Source organism: Solanum lycopersicum, chromosome 9, assembly GCF_036512215.1.
Source record: "Solanum lycopersicum chromosome 9, SLM_r2.1".
NCBI classification, from domain to species: Eukaryota; Viridiplantae; Streptophyta; class Magnoliopsida; order Solanales; family Solanaceae; genus Solanum; species Solanum lycopersicum.
This window is the reverse complement of record NC_090808.1, coordinates 65,370,096-65,389,064: the sequence shown is the minus strand read 5'-3', so window position 1 is coordinate 65,389,064 and position 18,969 is coordinate 65,370,096. Positions and strand designations below refer to the sequence as shown.

The 18,969-nt window shown below is 35.5% G+C and overlaps 3 protein-coding genes across 8 annotated transcripts; 1 reads left to right on the top strand and 2 right to left on the bottom strand.

The window, feature by feature from the left end:
• The first annotated feature begins 69 nt into the window (after positions 1–69).
• Positions 70–1,111, top strand: LOC101246180 (uncharacterized). The gene is made up of 2 exons (XM_010328370.4): positions 70–238; positions 371–1,111. Exon 2 carries the CDS (start codon positions 383–385, stop codon positions 941–943), a length of 561 nt encoding a protein of 186 aa, XP_010326672.2. The 5' UTR covers positions 70–238; positions 371–382; the 3' UTR covers positions 944–1,111.
• Positions 1,112–1,955: 844 nt separating this feature from the next.
• LOC101245585 (uncharacterized) lies at positions 1,956–9,411 on the bottom strand. 5 transcript variants are annotated; one of them, XR_011211778.1, is made up of 7 exons: positions 9,182–9,402; positions 6,816–7,205; positions 5,711–6,258; positions 5,542–5,602; positions 4,763–4,964; positions 3,590–3,693; positions 1,956–2,625 (listed from the first exon to the last, which is right to left on the bottom strand). XR_011211778.1 is itself a non-coding variant. In XM_004247518.5 (5 exons), exons 2-5 carry the CDS (start codon positions 7,186–7,188, stop codon positions 2,207–2,209), a joined length of 1,401 nt encoding a protein of 466 aa, XP_004247566.2. In that variant the 5' UTR covers positions 7,189–7,205; positions 9,182–9,411; the 3' UTR covers positions 1,956–2,206. The 5 variants fall into 5 exon arrangements, 3 of the variants coding, with proteins under 3 accessions (XP_004247566.2, XP_069145352.1, XP_069145353.1); XR_011211777.1 differs by lacking the exon at positions 4,763–4,964 and having other exon boundaries at positions 9,182–9,400; XM_004247518.5 differs by lacking the exons at positions 3,590–3,693; positions 4,763–4,964 and having other exon boundaries at positions 9,182–9,411.
• Positions 9,412–12,028: 2,617 nt separating this feature from the next.
• Positions 12,029–18,475, bottom strand: LOC101245884 (uncharacterized). 2 transcript variants are annotated; one of them, XM_004247519.5, is made up of 3 exons: positions 18,192–18,475; positions 15,616–15,999; positions 12,029–13,398 (listed from the first exon to the last, which is right to left on the bottom strand). In XM_004247519.5, coding segments are annotated over exons 1-3 (1,488 nt in total). In that variant the 5' UTR covers positions 18,193–18,475; the 3' UTR covers positions 12,029–12,295. The 2 variants fall into 2 exon arrangements, with proteins under 2 accessions (XP_004247567.2, XP_069145351.1); XM_069289250.1 differs by having other exon boundaries at positions 15,616–15,929; positions 18,192–18,330.
• Between the last annotated feature and the right edge of the window lie 494 nt (positions 18,476–18,969).

Below are 18,969 nucleotides of genomic sequence, written 5' to 3'. Positions count from 1 at the left end.
TACTCGTATTATATAGATTTAAAATACTCGTATTATATATCTATATTTATCCTGAATATTAGGAGTGATAAACAGACGAGTCGAATTAGTTAACTCATATTGTATCTAATTCATTTACTTTTTTATATATATTTTTTTCTTCCTTCTTCTCCTCCTCCTTTCTGGCCTCCAAGAAATCCAAATCCATATTTACAGAGGCAATATGTAATTGAATATATATTACTATATATATACATAGGTATATGCATACCATCTTTATATATTCAATTACATCTGCATTTTTATTTCTCATTTCTTTTTTATTTATTTTTTTTCATTTTCAACAATTTTTCATCAATAATTTGTATTATTTGGGATTTTTTGAACCCAGCAAATTCATAGCATGAGGGTTCATCCTATGTCCCTGAAACGAAATATTGCTATTCGTGAAGGAATCGGGTCGGGTTCAGATTCGGAGCAACAGGAACAAATTTTAGCAGCAATGGAAGGGAATCCAATGAAGAAGCTAAGAAAATTACCTCATGTATTCGGGAAGGTTCTAGAACTTCCGTTTCGTTCCGATGCTGACGTGGCGGTTGAGGAAGGTCCGGAATTCTTCCGTTTCGTGGCGGTGATGGAATTCGACGACGGCGGAAGCGGCGGAGCGGGAGGTGTTAGGGTGCAGGCGGTTGAGATTCATACTGGTATTACGAAGATTGTGGTGAGAAATGGCGCCGGAGATGGCGGAGTTGATGGCGGAATAGAGGAGCTGTTGTTGGAAGAGCTGAAGGTGGATACGTGGAGGTTCAGATTGCCGGCTACGACAATGCCGGAGCTGGCTACGGCTGTGTTTGTGGACGGTGAGTTAATTGTGACGGTGCCAAAAGCTGGCCGTGGCGGCGGAGAGTTCGCCGACGGTAGAGATGTTTGGGGTGGAGGTGGCCGGCTTGTTCTTGTACAGTAAGTAACCAGAAAATTAAAAAAAAAATCATTAATATTCTAAAATCAGATTTTCTTTAATTCTCCATAAATAATAATAATTGTTGTACATTATGGTTGACTCGGGGAACTTTATTCTCCATGTAAATTATAATAATACTACTAATATTCTTATATTTTTCTCGTTTATAAATTGTTTTTTCTCTTGATTCTAGTTTAATTATCTATTCCAAACTTAACATTATTACTAATGCAAAATAGCCCCTTTCTTTTGCTTTTGTATTATAGAAGAAAAGATTTTTGTAATGAAAAAATTGTGAAGGTAGTAAAAACATTTTGTAATATTTGTACGCTTTTCGACTGTGTCGTTGTACGCACCTTTTCTACAAAGAAGTTTTGGTTTAGATTCTAGACCAACGAATTAAGAAAGAAACAAGTTGCTTTCGTGAAAATGTTATGGATGAACCATTTTGTTGAGGGTGCTACTTGGGAGATCGAGGCCAATATGAATATGTTAGCTTTTCAATTGTCTCACCGTACGCACCTTTTCAATGAAGAAGTTCCCGTTTAGATTCTAGATAGGCAAGTTAAGAAATCAAGGAACAAAGAGGTCGCATTCATGAGAGTGTTATGGCAGAACCATCTTGATGAGGGTGCTACTTGGAGGTCGAGGCCAATATGAAATCCCTTGTGATGAACATCACACGCTAGCTAAAAAATATAGTCTTGTTTGAGGTTACCTTTAACATTGTGCTTGATGAGACCTAGAACTTGCGCTTACTCCCTACAAAATTGTGAAGGTTGTAAAAACATTTTATAGTACTCGACACATTAGCTTTTCTTTCGTTTTAGTGTATCCTAGACCTTATCCCTATCTCATAAAGATAAAAAGATTGTTTTCAAAAGATCCTGGAATAATGCAGGAAAGCACACCATAACATTCAAAAAAACAAGAAGCAATAACAATAGCAATATAATGCAACAATAGAAGCACATGAGAAAAAACCTAAATAAATAAGCTCAGTTTGCGCTCCAACTTGTGAAAAATCTAGATAAGTCTGATTTCATGAAAATGTTCACATACAGAAGACTTAATTCGACAGTTACAACTTACAACAACATACTTCGCTCGGAACAAAACTTTGGCATAAGACCTGCCTGACATCTATTTGTTGTAAGATACAATGAGCATAAGACTACCAAAACATGTATTTGTAAGATATAATGTGCAAAGTTTTGACATAAGACTGCCAAACATGTTCTGTAAGATACAGTGCAGAGCTTTGCTTTAGGAAGATTCTGCTTCTAGACCAAAGTAATCCTTGAGTATTGTCTTAGAAGTACTTCCAAATCCATTTTGCACCTGTTTCATGTCCTTGAGTTTCAATACTTCTCGCTTTATTTGGTCTACTCTTCGTATAACAGCATCAACAAAAGTATCTGTTTCAACCATCGTTGTATGGCTTGATAGATCAGATCTTTCCTTGTCGAGCTGTTCATATAGATTCATGATGTAGTTCTTTTGAACAAGGAGTCTTTCCTCAGCAAGTCTGTACTCAAAGTTTTGAGACTTCCTCAATGCCTGCAGAGTTTGATCAATTTCATCCTCAAGCTTAAGGGATTCAACTCGATAGTCAAAATTTGAAGTCATCTTTAGTGGTGAAGATCTTTCGTGAAGAATTGACTCTTCATGATGAGGTGTTCCTCCTATCATCAAAAGAAAGTCGCATCCGTTCAGGCTTTAAAGATTACATGGGAATGAAGCTTTGCGAGGAAGAGAGATATTCAAACAGAAAGCTCTTGAACAGAGTTACTGTGTTGACTAAATATGCTCTTATAATGATCAGATAAATCTCAGTATATACACAAACATACAAGAGATACAAAAAAGAAAAGGAAATTTAAGATGAAAATATACGTCACATATTTCAAAACTCCTTCCTGTACATTGTGACAGAAGAATAAGGCTTCGAAAGGTACTTCATGACTCCTAAACGGCGAGTCATGCACATCGTTCTTACTAAAAAATGAGTAAAATCAAGATGGACTAGAATGTAAAGAAGAACCTAAGAGTAACTAATATACAGATGAACCTGCAGTAGGTGTGGTGTAGTTGGACACATTGTCACTTCCATTAGGCGACATTTTGGTGAGGGTACCACACTACCACTACATGGTAAATATAACTGGAAACAGGATTTATTTATTAACAAGAAGATGTTATGAATTAATATGTTAGTTACAAGTTCAAGAATACATTCATCTAGTATAAGAAAATAATCACTGAATCTGACTGACAAAAATTCACTAGTTCAAATAAGAAACTAAAACAAGTAATCAGATCCATGAGAAGCTCTTATCTTTTAAGATCTAAAACATCCTAAATGACTTCACAAACCAAGCATGTAATGAACTGAAAGGAATATAGCCGTGTTAACTGACCAAGGATTCTAAAATACAAAATAGAGAATCCAGTAAATTCAACCTACCGCCAACATGATTAAGACATGGTTGCACTTCAAGCTCAACAAAAAAATCTCGGGCACAAAAGAAACAGTCAATAAGAGCACGACTAGGGGTTCCCACCAATATCATACCAAGAGACATTGGATATCAATGGGAGGTCCCAAATGGAAACTAAGTCTGTTTGAGGAAGGATTTGGAAACCAACCTCAGAGCGATTCAGTATGTCCATAACTCGTGAACTCACACCATACCATCACCACACACACCAGTGTCTGGATTGAGTAGTTCATGGGACCGGATATCTTGCACCTGTAATACAAATAGCTTCTTATTATCTTGTTTTGAGACCCATTTTGAGAAGACTGTCAGGTCCCTAAGGAAGTGGGGAGAACTTGGAGAGAGAGACTGTGCAGTGTTCAATAAAGCTTTATTTCATAATGGTTATCCAAATTTGGACAGAGGAGCATGCTTTACGGACAGATGGTTGAAGGTTTTGGTGGTATTATGAGGGATGAGAAGAGTTCGTACCCAAATCATATTCAAGGTGACTGATGGTCAATGGAAATAGAATTAGCTTTTGACGGCACAAGTGCAGAGAGAACGTGTTGAGAATCACCTTCCTCAATTTATGCAGTATTTCTAGCCAAAAAGAATTGAAATACTGCATATTCCAAGAGTACATGAGGAGGAAATGATTTGAGATCTTACATTCGGAAGGAATCAACAAGATAGGGAGATGGGTGAATCCAAAGCTGCATCTTTCAATTTGGATAGCTACAACTCTCAGAGAAGTGTGCTTCTTTGTGTGGTTGCAGCTAAGGGAGAAAAATTTAACAGCCAAGAGTATTGAGGAAAAGGATGACACATGTTAACTGGTGCTAAATGTGTAGATGTTCGGGAGTAGATATTGAAGGCCTCTAATTACATTATCGAGTAGCTACCCATCTGCGGTGGGAGAATCTGTATTGATTTATAATACAGTGAATTACACCGAGTAGAGTAAAGGAGGCATTAAATTGCTAAAATTTCAAAAGAAAAGAAGACTAGAGGCATGGGATATAGCCCCACTAGCTCTTATGTCAGTTCTATGGAGGAGAAGAATAAGAGAGCTTTCAAAAAATCGAGAGTGCTTTTGTACATGTGAGGAGTAGTCTTGTCTCTCTAGTTTCTTAATTATTTTTTGATGCACTCAGAGAGATTCCAGTTGGTATAGATGTGTGGGACTTCTGTGACTTTTTGAGAGAACCATGTTTTGGTGTATGTTTCTCTGCTTCTTGTTATACTCCTTGAATATGGGATTACCCCAACATTAGTGAAATCTATTTAGCTAATCAAAAATAATTGAGCCTAAGGCCTTGAGAGGTGGCATAACCCTTACTTTTCTTGATGAAGTTCATTCATGGTTACCATTGAAATAGTGGATTGCTGGAACCATACTCTCTTTATTACAATGAAAAATCTTAATATAATCAGTGCTTGATGTTCATTCGTACAGTTGGGATTGCTAATAAATGGGAGACTCAAGTTTGATTTCCTGCTTAATTCTTAGAAGCTTACTCCAGATACCTAAGCAGTTTCACCTGAGAACCACAAAAACCCACAATGCATCATATTAATGGAGGAAAGTTCAATTCTATGATGTCGTAGACAACAGTGTGCCTCCCATTTACTCTTGTAATTCACTAATACAACATCACTATATTCTTTTTGATTGTTCCCTAACAGATTGATGCCTTTCTGTTTGGGGTGGTTATACTAAATTTTATGGACATATTCTATCTCCTTCATCTGGTTAGGAGCAGCGGGATAGACCTGACAAACGGTTTCTACCCCAAAATAATTCCTCTTCAGCCTGATTCAGAGGCTCTCCTAAATCAATTTCATGCAGAAGACTCTTGGTCGATAATTTTCTGTTCATATTATGCTTAAGCTGCAGGATATGCCTTTGGAATTTGTGAACAAATGTAGAGTACAGAAATAGCTCACAGAGAGTGCATGCATGTCCACATAGATATATATATTCGTGCATTTATACAAATTCAAATTGAAGACCCAAGAAGGTTTTACACACACAAACAAATTTCTCGGTCAAGTATAGAAACATGAGCCAAAGGGAAACAGTGACATAAATTAGAATGGAAAGGACAGAGGAGGTACCATTGGCGTTCAAGAATTCTACTTCTTTGAACACATCTCCAATGCAGGCACCCTTCTGAAGCTGATACAAGATACAATAGAGGTCATTCCAGTAAATTGAAACCACATAAAAGCACTACTAGATACCTTGAGGAAACAAAGTATCAATCTACCTCTAAGTCAGCTATACCTTTGCCATGGCCGATTTAATGTGACGCAGCAACTGTTTTGCATTTGTTCTCCGCGAGCCACGTATAATGCAAAAGCCAACATTCAAAATCTTCTCGACGTCATCTCGAGAATCAATTGATCCACAAATTTTTAGAAGCTTCATGACATGTGAGACCAATTCAGTCCTTGAATCACAGCGCCGACAACAATATTCCGCATCCAAGCCAACGCTTCCTCCAACTGTCCCAGCCATATAAGCTCGTAACGCACAGTCTATATGGGCTATGTGTCCACAAATGTAACCATCATCAGCTTTTGCTTCGCACCTAATGTAACTATACCCACCATAAGCAGAACTAATAGTTTTACAACAAAGAATACAACAGCAATCTCGGCAAAAACTAGGCTCACTGCAACATATGTCACAAATCATGGTCTCTGGACTAGGATTCCCTGCTTCTATTAAACTCGCACTCGCACACAAGCTATTACCAGCCTTACACGTAATGGTTCCTAAATGAGAATCAGATTTCATGACTGAAGATGTGAGCTGAGCATACCAGTCACCTACAATTTTAAGACAAGACAAATGTGAAATCAGGTAACAAGTAACTCGCTTAAGTACAACAAGAAAAACTAAAAGATTTGCAAGCAACTGACAGCAAGCAAATTTACAATCATAGAGACAACTCATTCGAAATGAGAATTTTACAAACCTCTTCTTTCTTTCCTGAACTCCGTACCCAAACAAACACTGTTTCATACATTGAAACAAATGGAGTATTGATAGTTTCATTGATATATTCATTTTCACACATAGCCTCTAAAAGAAATCAGATATTCTTAAATTGGTGTTATGGCGTTAAAGTTAAAAATGAAATATAAATAGGATCCCCAATATGGTGAAAGAGAGCTCAGCAAAGAGCATGCATGGAACAAAGTCAGTTACATATGCAGAGCCCAGAGCCTACTAAGATCAGTAATTTCGGAAAGGTGCTCCAAGTTGCACACGTTTTCCATGAAAGTGATGCATCCAAGTGAGCCATGTCTAAAAGTTTCTCACTAATACCAAAAATAGAAGAAAATTCAATGTACTAAATGACCAAAGTTGTGTCCAATCTGACCTTTTAATAGTTTTGAGGGAATCTTCCAACTAAATGAGGCAAAGAATTCATTGATATCTGTGCTTGGAAACTCAGACCTGACATATTGTTCAACCGAAAGCCTACTTGCGAAAACACCTCGCTTTCCACGAAGACGGTTTGGAAGATACAGATATCTATCAAGAAAGTAGCCAGCAGATGCAATTCTTTTCCCCACCTTCCAGGCCCATTTATCACCTGGGTTCGGCCAATCTGCAGGAGCATATGGTAAACCTTCGCCTGAATCATTGGCAGAAACAGGATAAAGGTGAAGTTCACTTTTATTGGTACTACGTGTATCTCCATTACATTCAGCAGAACTGTCAACCTCCACAGGATCCTCGTAGGATGACATGTAGCTAGATGTTTCAACTGTGTAGAAAGAATATATATCAACTTAAAATCCAAAAAATGAGAGGTTTGTGAAATTACTATCTTACAGAAATGCATATTACTATGTAGATTATAGCCTTATAATAGAAGAATGAAGAAGGCACACCACAAGTCCAAATCAGAAAACAGGCCTATATTCTATTGATTAAAATTATAGAGAACAGCATAAGATAAAAGTCATAGCACACTTGCCCCTCTGTACAAAAAAGAGTTGACTAATAGTTGAACTTAGTAAAGAATACAATAGCAAAGAACACAGATAAAAGAATAGTCCCAGCCTAGCAGTGTTGTCAAAGGCGCGGTTAAGCGCTGAAGCGAGGCTCAAAACGTCATGAGCGCTTCGCCTCACTTAATGTGCGCTTCAATGGCATCATCAAGGTTCTAAGGCGTACTTTTCCTTGCCAATGAACTTCTTATGAAGGGGAGACACCAAACAAATGATATTTCACTTTTTTGAAGAAAAAAAAAAACAATTTCTCTGTTCATATATTTGACATTCATGCTTATAATTATTATTATTGGACTGAACATGTATATGTACTTTTTCTCCCATTGCACCTTTTTTCATTAAAGCTCACGCTTTTTCGGTGCTTCGTGCCTAAAGCCCCAACAACCTTAGAGCTTTTTTGCGTTTTTTCCTTTGATAACACCGAAGCCAAGGGATCTCCACAAAATTGGCATCTCTAACTTGTCCACAAGAATAGAGATGCACACTCTACAAAGCCAGAAGATGTACAGATTTATGGAGAAAGATTTAAGTGGATCGACTTATATTGGAAGAGATGTCATTAAGAAATCTTATGCCGCAGGCATAATCTGCTGTTATATCAAGCGGTAACGTAACTTCTCGAAACAGTCAATTTCGAGATGAACCACCAATCATCCAAGCCTTGTATTAAGAAAACTTAGAGTTGAAAAGAATACTTGCCGCCTTTCATGCTTTGAAAGAATCTTAAATTCTTTCAGGCAGATGAAGAAGGGTATTGGGCCTACCAGAAAATGAGAAGTTGTATTGAGATTTTTTTTAATTCAGTATATCCAAAAACTGATGGCCTTCCAAAATATTTACCACAACCATTCGATTGTGCAGGGCCATATTATTGTCGAACAACACAAGTGCTAAGTTTGATGATATCGAGAAATTCGAAATATGTGTGAAATCTTGGGACTAAAATATGATTCACTCGGTCCTCGACAAGAATGAGGACTGATCCAGATAGAAGTCTCAACGAGGATGAGGCCGAAAAAGGTGAAGTTGAAGGTAGTATGGTACCAGAAAGTGAGAAAGATCAAGTCTTTACGATGTTTACCCTTATCTTTAACTATTTGCACTATTACTATATATGTAAGTTTTATTTTTTCATAAGCAATGTCCCTAATCCTAGTTCATGATATTTTTCGTTATATCATTATTAAGTTTCTCCATTCACTTCAAATGTAATTTGATATTGGGTTATTAGATTATTTTTCTAGATCTATTTAAACTTTAATCAACACATGAACAAAATCCCTCTAACAAAATTGGATAAAAACAAGTTCACAACTTCAACAACATTTCAACAAAAATGAAGTATGTTCACAACTCAATTTATTTAATTAGTCACTTGTCAACAATTTTCATCCAAATTTTAGAGACAAATGAGTGCAAATGATCACAGCAACACAAGTCAATACTTAAAAAGCAACTGCATTTAAGAATTTCAGAAATGTTGTTCTACAATTGAGAAAAACTATGGGAGACAAATCGTATATGTGCACAATTATTCAAAAGAAAAAAAGAAGGGGAACTCCAAGTATAGACAGTAGTATATCAAACACAATGGTAATACAAAAATCTTAGAAATGCACACCGGTTACACACAAAAAGGTACCTTTTGATTGTTTGTAAAAAAAATCCCTAATCGAACAAAGAAGAAATGTATAGGTTCTATAAATTTCAAGAAATGAAACTGTACTTCTTCGTTTTCCGGCGACTGCTTGTGATATCTCAGCCACTTCTTCTCCTTTTTTCCGGCGACTACTTGTGATATCTCAACCACTTCTGCGTTTTCCGGCGATTGCTTGCTATGTCTCAGTCAGCCCACTGCTTCTCCGCCGACAGGATTTGGGAATTTTCCTGAATATAAGGGTAAAAAGTTAAACTTTAAACCTAAGGGGTGGGTTTGATGAGTTGTACAAGAACAGTGTTTTTTAACGAGTATAAATAATGTCAATTTAGTTTAATTTTGAAGTTTATCGGTTATAATTTTGTACAAATTAAGAAATTAAATGAATCATGCTATGATTAGATAGATTTTATTTTGCTCAAAAGTAAATATTAGCTTATTGTGAATAATCGAGTTTTCAAGATAACAAAAAATAAAAGTATGAAAATAAATTTTTAGTCAAGAACTCATATACCGAATGGTATGAATATAATTTATTTAGGTTATTGGTTAACCCATGAAAAAAACTTCAAGCCGCTAAGAATCGGTAACCTCATAATAAAAAATGATAAAATAATTGTCAAAACCGCTAAATCAATAAATCTATTATAACCAGCGTAGTTGTTCCTAGGGATGTCAAATAGGCAGGTTATATTGAAACTGAAAATATTTAAATGGGTTGAATAGAAATCGGGTTGTGTCTTGACCCCCTCAAGTTTACTTTGGGCTCAAATGAGCTAAAAAACAGGTTGGGTCTTGATCCGCTCAATTTGACCCGATTAATCTCAATAATTTAACATATTCATATTTAACTTTTATAATCATAATTTGAGTTTTCGCTAAAGAACTTTTTGTTGAAAAAGTAACAAGTGGTATATCAATCCTAAAAGATGTTAAATAGATAATAATTCATGCATTTGATATAGGAATATATCTTAATAAAAAGTTTTAAAACGGATTAAAATTGGAGATTAAATTAGGATCAATTGAAAATTCTCTTCAATGAGTTAAGCTTGAATGGGTTTGAGATTGTATCCAATTCAAATTATCTTGAGCCCAATCCTAAAATTCTGTGCGGGTTACCTATGTTTGGTTTCATTTTTGACACCCCCTAGTTGTTCCTATTTCATTTTCTTCTTCTAAGCTCTTCTTAGAAAGCACTCAATGAGTTACTTCAAAAATATCAAGTCTCTCTCGACGTCGAGAGTTCTTTATGTGTACAGGTCCATTAGAGGTTCGACTTCCTTTTCCCCCACCTTTTGGTAGGGGTGGACATAATACTGAAACATTGAAAAATCGAATCGAAAGAATTATTTGGTTCTTCGATGTCGGTGTTAAATCTTTATTTTCGAAACTTTGATTCTTCTATCCGGAGTTCGATGTAAGGGTTCCGAAACTACGGTGCACCGAAGAATCGAAGTTTTATTAAATAAATATTAAAATATTTAATTATATTGCTTAATTAATTATACTTATACTTTTTTTACTCAAAATATTTACATGACCCATTTAAACTTTTTACTTCAACTAGCCCTTTAGGCCAATTAATTGTTTTACTCATATAAAATTATAATGACAATTAAGTCTGAACTATTGTTATAGCAAGCGCTTGTTAGCTTTTGTTCATTGTAGCAACTAGAGAACGCTTGTTAGCTTTTGTTTATGTACCTTCTCATATATTGTATGTCCTTATATTTGCTCTCTTCATTATTTATTCAGGTATGGGAGAAACCAAACATAATATTATATATCTACCTTCTCTTTATTTTTATTAAGCACATGAAACATTAATACTTTATCATATTTCCACTTTATTTTTCTTCACACGGAAAAAATGATTTAAAAACACTAAATTAAATTGAACCAAAATAAAAAAATCGAACCAATCTTAGTTTGGTATAAATATATTACACATTTTTCTAAAATTAAATACCGGAGAATATTATTGATTGGTTTTACAAAAATACTCTTCATAATATGATGAAAAAGGTTATAAGAATTAAACTGTATTTTTAGTTATGCTAGTGTATCACATTATTAATATATCATAAATTTTCACGGTAGTTATACATATCTTAATACCAAATAAATATATATAGATTAAAAAACATAACAAACCAGATACTTAATAATATATAAAAATAATATATAATTATTTTTCTATTACATTCTATTAAACGATCCTAAGCGAGAATTGCGACACTTTAGTATCATGCGAGAGTATATATATTTGACATGGAAATCATAATTACTACTCTTTAAGTGTACACAAGGTAAATTTTCTACTCTTATGTAATAGTTCGCAAATCACACAAGAAAAATAACTCATACTAAGCAAATCCAATATGACGAGCTCAACCTCGAAGAAAAACATAAATATTAAAAAGATATTTATATTTTTCTTGCCAAATGTCTAACGACCAACACGTTAAGCCTTTGCCTACTACTTTAATATAAGTTTAATTTTGGTGATTTAAAAATAATAATAAAAGGAAGACAGCCACCTTAGAGGTGATAAACATTTTGATTTGTTACATAACAATACTAATGTTCAATTTAACTTGTGTACCCTTCAATTGTAACTATATCATACTTGTTACTTCCCACCAATTTAGGTATTGGGTGATTCTATCAACCTGAATTTGGACAAACAAAAAGAAATCACAAGTACTTTTGCTTTCCCAAAAGATGAACCTAAAACCTCGTAACTTTCAACTCATTTCGTTAACCACTAGACCTCACTCTGGGAGGCACAATAATGATGTTTTTGTTGTGGCATCAACTGATTTCGTTGACCACTAAACCTCGAAGGCACAATAATGATATTTTTGTTGTGGCATTTTGATTGCAAGTCAGTTGCCTTTCACTTCTGCCTAGTTGACTCCTCCTAAACATATCTTATTACAACAGCAGAAACATCACACTGAATGAGTTCTACATAGGATGAAAAGAACAAAAGTTCTAAATAAATAAAGGATAAGAGATCCCCCCCCCCCCCCTGTCTGTCTGAATCAGAGATTCATGAGAACTAGATAACCTACAAGACAATCCCTAATGGCAAAGAAGGGTAGATCAAACTCCTGAAGCTTGAAAACACAAATGTAGCAACAGATACTGAACTAAACTGTACAACAGAAAGTTCAATTAGATGGAGAATCCCTTGAGTGGAGCAAATTTGGTCAATATCTCGACTTCCTTCTCTGCCGATTTTTGTTTCTTGAGTTTCCATTCTGAGCTTTCGGAGTTAGCCACCTGAATTTCATCTACCATCTTTGGAAGATGGCCCATCACCATCCTTTGTTTTGATTTCGCTTCAGCTATCTTCTTGTTGGTTCTGTTGGCAACCTTAGCTAATGCAGCTCGGCGTGATTGCAATATGGCAATCTTATCATCAATTTCTTGTATAGCTGAGGAAGTAGACATATCTTCAACCTCAAGTAGAGCTATTTCTTTCTTTGAGGCATTGTAATCATCCCTTAGCGTAGATACATGAGTCACTTTAGCCTCGAGGTCAGCAAAGAATTTGTCAGCTTGTTTAGTAACTCGCTTAGCTTCTAGGAAATCTTTGCTGGCTAGTGGGATTTCTTGGACTAGCTTCAGCATTGAAAGCTCTCTATCACTGAGGTTAGGTTCATTCTGCAGCTCCAAAGACAAGGCTGCAACTTCAGTAAGTCTGTCAGAGTTAAATAAAGCAGGAAAACCAATACGTAGGAGGTTAACAAGTTTCTTTCGAGCTCCAGTCATTTCTTTTTCTCCGCAAGAGCCAGAGATAATGCTTGGGCTTCCGTGAATAGGCAAATGTAGAATGTCATCAAGTGAACTAATGTAGTTATCAAAATCCTCTGGAGTTACTGTGAGAGGAGAATCCTTGAGAGGAGTTGCTAGTTCCTGGTGAAAGTTTAGAGGAGAAATGGTTGCATTGTCATCAGACACAGGACTGTCAAACAAAGAACTTTGCACTTTATTTGGTGCTTCATTGTTTTCTACGCTCTCTTCCTTAACTAGGAGTGCATTAGAAACTTTGGTATTGGTGATGTTAGAATTAACTTTCTTCCATAAATACCTTCCTTCCTGCTTCATATTGGGCTTCCTTTTCCGCGAAGAAGTTCCTCCTCCTTCACCAGTTTTACGAACCTTTTTAGAATTAGCTGATTTGCCAGTTTTATGGGCCTCTCCGGAGTTGGGTGATTGGCCAATTTTATGGGCATTTCCAGGATTAGGTGATTGAGAAATAGGCAGAGGTTCCGCTGTAAAAGAATGTGATTGTAAAAATAGAAATGTCAAGAAATAATAGACAAGTTAATATGTGGCTCAACATGTTCCACAAAAATGTCTTAAAACTAAACATCAAGCAAATATAAAGGCAACAATCAACATGGATATCAGAAAGCAACTACTTTTTGTTCTCCTAATTGTCGAATAGAAAATTGGAACCGGATGTTTGTGGTTAGTATCATGACAAAGTGAAGACCAAGTCAAGGCTATTCAGTTGGTTTCTTATGTACTAATATGATCCAAATATTTGTAAATGGACTGAGGGTTTTCAAATCAACATCTTTAACAGCTACAAAACAACCAACTAGGTTAATTTTTTTTATGTTTAAGAGCAATGAGTAGCTACTTGGAATTGAACGCATGTATTTGCTATGACATTGAACAATTCTACTACTAGACCACACATGCACTTTGATGGAATACTTCCGCTGTTTATAATTTATATTCCTCAACTGCAGTTTTGCACTTAAAAACCAAAGGAGCCCCTGGATTATCGTTAAAATAATAATTGAAAACCGAGGGACTTAGTCAGTTTTCTTTTTTCTTAAAAAAAAAAAGCTTTTTATAGTTTTCGCACATTTTTGGGTCGGTTTTTCTAAAAGACCGCCAATTTTCCTTTAAAAATGCATTGAAAAAGCAACGGAATGGTCAGTTTTTATGGGTTTTTTAGTATTGACACTGAAAGTGCTTATAAGTCCAAATCAACCAAATAACATAAGTTGATTACTCCTCACTTATGATTTTATAACTTATAAGCACTTTTGGTTTGTCCAAACCCATTTGGAAACACAAACAAGTCATCAAGACCGGAATTTTGTGCCATTGCATTGTTGAACCCCCCAACAAGTTCCAACCACTTCAATTATCTTGTCGTCTTGTCCAAGTTTCTACTCCAAGGTCCATCTTCCCCACTTCACTTTGGCTTACATTGATCTCGCCGTGATGCTGTCATATCTATAGGATAAGGAGTTACAACTCTTGAAAAACTACAGAAAAAGATGGTTAAATGATATGGATTATTTAAATTGTGGAAAGTAGACGGATTGGTTCTTTTATAAGTAAAGGGTGTAAGCCTCCCAAGGCCTAGCTCGAGTAGCAAAAGGTGGAGGATTTGTGGCTTAGGTTGCAGGTTCAAGCCTCACACCGAAGCCCGGTTAAGTGGAGAAGGGTAGAGGGGCGGGCCCATTATCCACCGAGTTTAGAAGGTTGTGATTGGTCCAAGGGGCGGGTCATAGACTGATTCCTCGGTTATAAAAAAAAAAGTGAAGGGTGTAGACTGTAGTGTAATGAATTGTGCTCTTAGCTCCAATACCAGAATTGATGGAGCACCAGAAGGGAGAAGGAAAAAAATGAGAGAGATATAGAGAAATAGGAGGGATGAGATAGAAGAATAGGAAGGGATCCATTCATAATATGGTACTCAATTCAAGTGTCTTAAACAAGTATGAGGATCCTATTACCCTATTTATAGGCTAGCACGTTATGAATTTAGTAGAACTCTCAAGAGTACTTGGCTCTTATCTTAGTTAAGAAGATATGCTTGAACATAACCTTATATCTGAAATACTTATTAACTACTTTTAATTCATCAAACCACACGGGCTCCATGTTATAAGTCAAGGGTGTGGAGAAGATTCCTGGTCCTACCCTTTATTAATGTGTTAAAAATTAATGCCTGTAGGATATTGCACTCTTCAAAATAAAGGATTACAGGTGTCTCCAAACAAGGAAAAAGAATAGAGAGACAAGAAAAATCCAGCATTAGATTAACAGCAAAAGTAAACGAGTAACGTCACAGGTATGATGCTTTGGAAAGAAGTATGATAGAATCTAATCAACTCAAGATGAAGAGGATGCTGCACGTAAACAGTTATAACCAAGAGCAACAATAATAACGCTGTTTGAGGCAGCTCTAGACATTTAAGTAATCACACCATGCTTAGACAAGAGAATGGAACAGATGTAAAAATCATTATGCTAGTGTGGTTGCAAATTTTCAAGTCTAAGGATCCTATACAGAGAACAAAACAGAAAGACAGAGAGCCAAGTGACAGCACTGTGTAATCATAGAATGGGAGGTTATTTATCTCTTAACAGTAAATTATATCTCAGGAAAAACCTAATAATACGTGATAGTGTCCAAATATCTCATCAAGAAGTGTCAGAAATTTGATAATCCTCCTACTAACCTTTGCCCTCAGGCGACGTGAAAAAAGCATTGAAATCAGCTGGAACTTCCCAAACGAATGATGAGAAAAATGCATTGGTATCAGTTTCCGGGTAGTTTGTTTTGAGATAAGTTTTAAGAGATAGCTTACTCAAAAACCACATTTTCTTTCTTGGGTTTTCTTGAAGTCTTGGTGGAGCAATCAAGTACCTATCTTGAAAGTATCCTGAAGCTTTCACTCTTCTCCCAACTTTCCAAGTCCAAATATCACCTGGATTTGGCCAATTTTCAGGAGCGTAAGGTAAGCCTTCTCCTGACTCCAACAATGCAACAGGCCTGAGTTGAAAACCATCCGTTATGCAGGTATCGTTTACCTCTGAAGTGCTAATCTTCTCACCATCTTCCACTATAAACATGAAAAGATGCTAAATTATTTTTGTTTTTTTATTAGTATGATGCACAAAGATCTATGCAATAGTGCTTTGAACTATTTGCTGTATCACAATCTTACACATTCTTATTAATGCATAATGAGGTGTTAAATTATCAAATCCGTTCACTTCCATTTGTAACTTGAAATAGATGCACAACACAGATTATGTTCAAGAATCCTGATATAGAAGCTGGAGAACTTTCTATGCTGAGGAAAATGTAATAAAGCGAAACATCAGACTCACTCCCATTATTCTAATACACTGTGTTGCCAACTATAAAAGTAAAACCACCTGGCGATCAAGAAGCCATCCAAGAGAGAAGAATCATAATTACAAAATAAATGTTAAGTTTATTCTTATAACTGATACAAAAAAAACAAAGTACAGTGTAGTACACTGCTCTATAGTTATGAAGAACCAAACGAAGTTCGTCCGTTGCTTGAAAAAGATCGACAAGAATCAAGAGGAACTGCACAGCTTGAATGTTGTACACAAGTGACTAGTGAGATACTAGAGACTTGACACAGAAAATATAAAACCAAATATCACATATTTCTGCTAATTAACACTTTAAATATGATTTGTGATAGCAAGGCAGCCATCCAGATTGCAGCTAACCCAATCTTTCATGAGAGAACAAAACACTTTGACATTGATTGTCACTTTGTTAGACAAAGAATTTGCCAAGGGATGCTGAAAACTCAACACATAAACACTAAGGATCAACTGGCTGATCTACTAACTAAAAGTCTTGGAAAGATACAACATACTACCTTGATGAGCAAATTTGGAATGAGGAATGTGTTTCAGTCATAAAGCTTGAGGGAGAGTGTTGATCAGCTTAGGTGATTGAACAAGCTGTATGGTGTGAGTTAGTTAAAGTTGTTAGGAAAGTTCTAGAAGCTTCTATAGTTAGTTAAGAAAGTAGTTACAATGTGATGGTCTATAAATAGATATTGAGCTACAATGTAAAGGTTAATTTTTTGCTCTCAATGTCTCTCTTCTCTTCCTTTCTGTTCTGATTTCTCTCTGTAATTCAGTACACTTCAAAACTCCATTAATGGAGTCTTCAGTATCCGAGACACAATCCATCGACATTTTCGAAGAGTCCGAGCAACATAGGGGGTCTCCATCTCTGTCAAAGACCTCAATGGCTAGATCAAGGAACTATAAAAGGAGAAAACAAGACATGAAGAAGATATACACTTGTCTAAACCTTCTCAAATACCATTGCTCTACTCTTAACCAACATTATATTTCTTGTTTAATATAACTGTGTATCCAAAAAGAGGAGAGGAAAAGTATTGTTAGTGAGACATTGTATAAATCAAGAGTGAGAAAGATTGAGTGAAGACATGGGAATCACACTTCATAGGACTTGGACAAGACAAACTTCAAGAGCTTACAGAGAACACCCTTGCAACCCGAGGGGACTGGACTAAGATCCACATTAAATCCCAACCAGTATAAAACATCTAGTGTCATTCTACTTTCTGCCTTTACCTTTATAGTTATTTTAATATTTAGAATCTCCTTCAGTGTAAGTCGACTCATCTCTAAGATAGTTGACGAAGATAATAAAAAGAAGTCAGTTCACCACCCACCCCCGTCTTGCATTCCCCCCTCTGTCTTGCACTTTCAGCAACATGACCAGAAATGAAAGATCCCTTTTTTGGACAATGTTGTCCAGTCCAGCTTACGCACGCCTTGATTACTCAACCATGAGCTGTTACCTCCCACTAAAAAAAAAAACCTAACAAGTCTGGCCCACCTGGGATTCGAACCTAAGACCTCTTTGGTTCTCTTCCCACTTCATGACCAGAAATGGAACAATCATGGGTTTGAGCATGATTAATACTAACATTTATAAAATGGAGTTCTACTCAAAAGCAATAAATCATTAATACAATGCTTCAGCACCTTACCAAGGCTTACTACCTTCCATTCCTAAATTTGGACCCTAACAACTAACCCCATCTCTTTTTCTTTCATCTTATGGGGCTAAAGATGAAAAAAGATTACATTTTTCTTAACTAAAATCTCTGATCTTTGTTAAAATGTGCCCCAAAACAAAAGTGAATCTTGAATTTACTTCGAAATAAACAACAGGGGGTATCACAAAGGCTAAAATCAAATCAAAACAGAGAACAAACGAAAAACTTACTGTTGAAAGTTAGAACTTTAGGCCAAATCGAAGAAAACCCACAATGGATTTTTGCTGCAGCAGCAGAGAAATGAAGAGAAGAGGGGTTTTAAAGTTGAAACTAGACGATCAAGATTAAAGAGGTTTAAGTGTGTAGAACTGATGAAATCTGTCAAACTGTCAGTAATTAGTGATAAAGAGATGTTTAATGATCCATTGATTCCATTGGGTTAAGAAAAATTGAGAAATTCAAGAAATGAAAAATACTCATAGAGCAAGTATAATGGGGAGTCTAATAGGCTCTTGGTAGTAAATGGCGGAGATCGAGATATTATTTTCGAAAACCATATAAATTAGGTAATATTTTAACGAGATAAAATTGTTATTTCAATAACTGTCAATTTAAGTAACTCATAAATAACTTAAGAAGATAAAAATGTTATTTGCAAATAACTCTTCATTTAAGTAACTCATAAGTTAAACTAATAATTTATTTAAGTTACGTGGACAATTTCCTTTTTAGTTTGTTTAAAAATATTATAATTTTCTAAATTTAATCAACACACTTTTATAATCACATAACATTTTGATACAATTTAAGCTAATTATAAATTTATAATAATAATAATTCTCTATTTATTACAACAATTAGTTATTTTTAAAATTAATTTTGATTTGTTGGTCCGTTAAAAACAATACTAGCTCTCTAAATTTTATAACTACAACATATATTTTAGTGATGTGCTTATATGATACACAATAATTTTGATATAAATTGATCTAATGATGAAAAAATTAT

Coding starts and splice junctions, on each gene's coding strand:
- LOC101245884 (XM_004247519.5), bottom strand. Junction 13,399..15,615: donor CACGTCGCCTGAGGGCAAAG/GTTAGTAGGAGG, acceptor ATTCTTTTACAG/CGGAACCTCTGCCTATTTCT.
- LOC101245585 (XM_004247518.5), bottom strand. CDS start 7,188: ATGTCATCCTACGAGGATCCTGTGGAGGTTGACAGTTCTGCTGAATGT. Junction 5,603..5,710: donor TTAAATCGGCCATGGCAAAG/GTATAGCTGACT, acceptor ATCTTGTATCAG/CTTCAGAAGGGTGCCTGCAT. Junction 2,626..5,541: donor AGAATTCTTGAACGCCAATG/GTACCTCCTCTG, acceptor TTTTGATGATAG/GAGGAACACCTCATCATGAA.
- LOC101246180 (XM_010328370.4), top strand. CDS start 383: ATGAGGGTTCATCCTATGTCCCTGAAACGAAATATTGCTATTCGTGAA.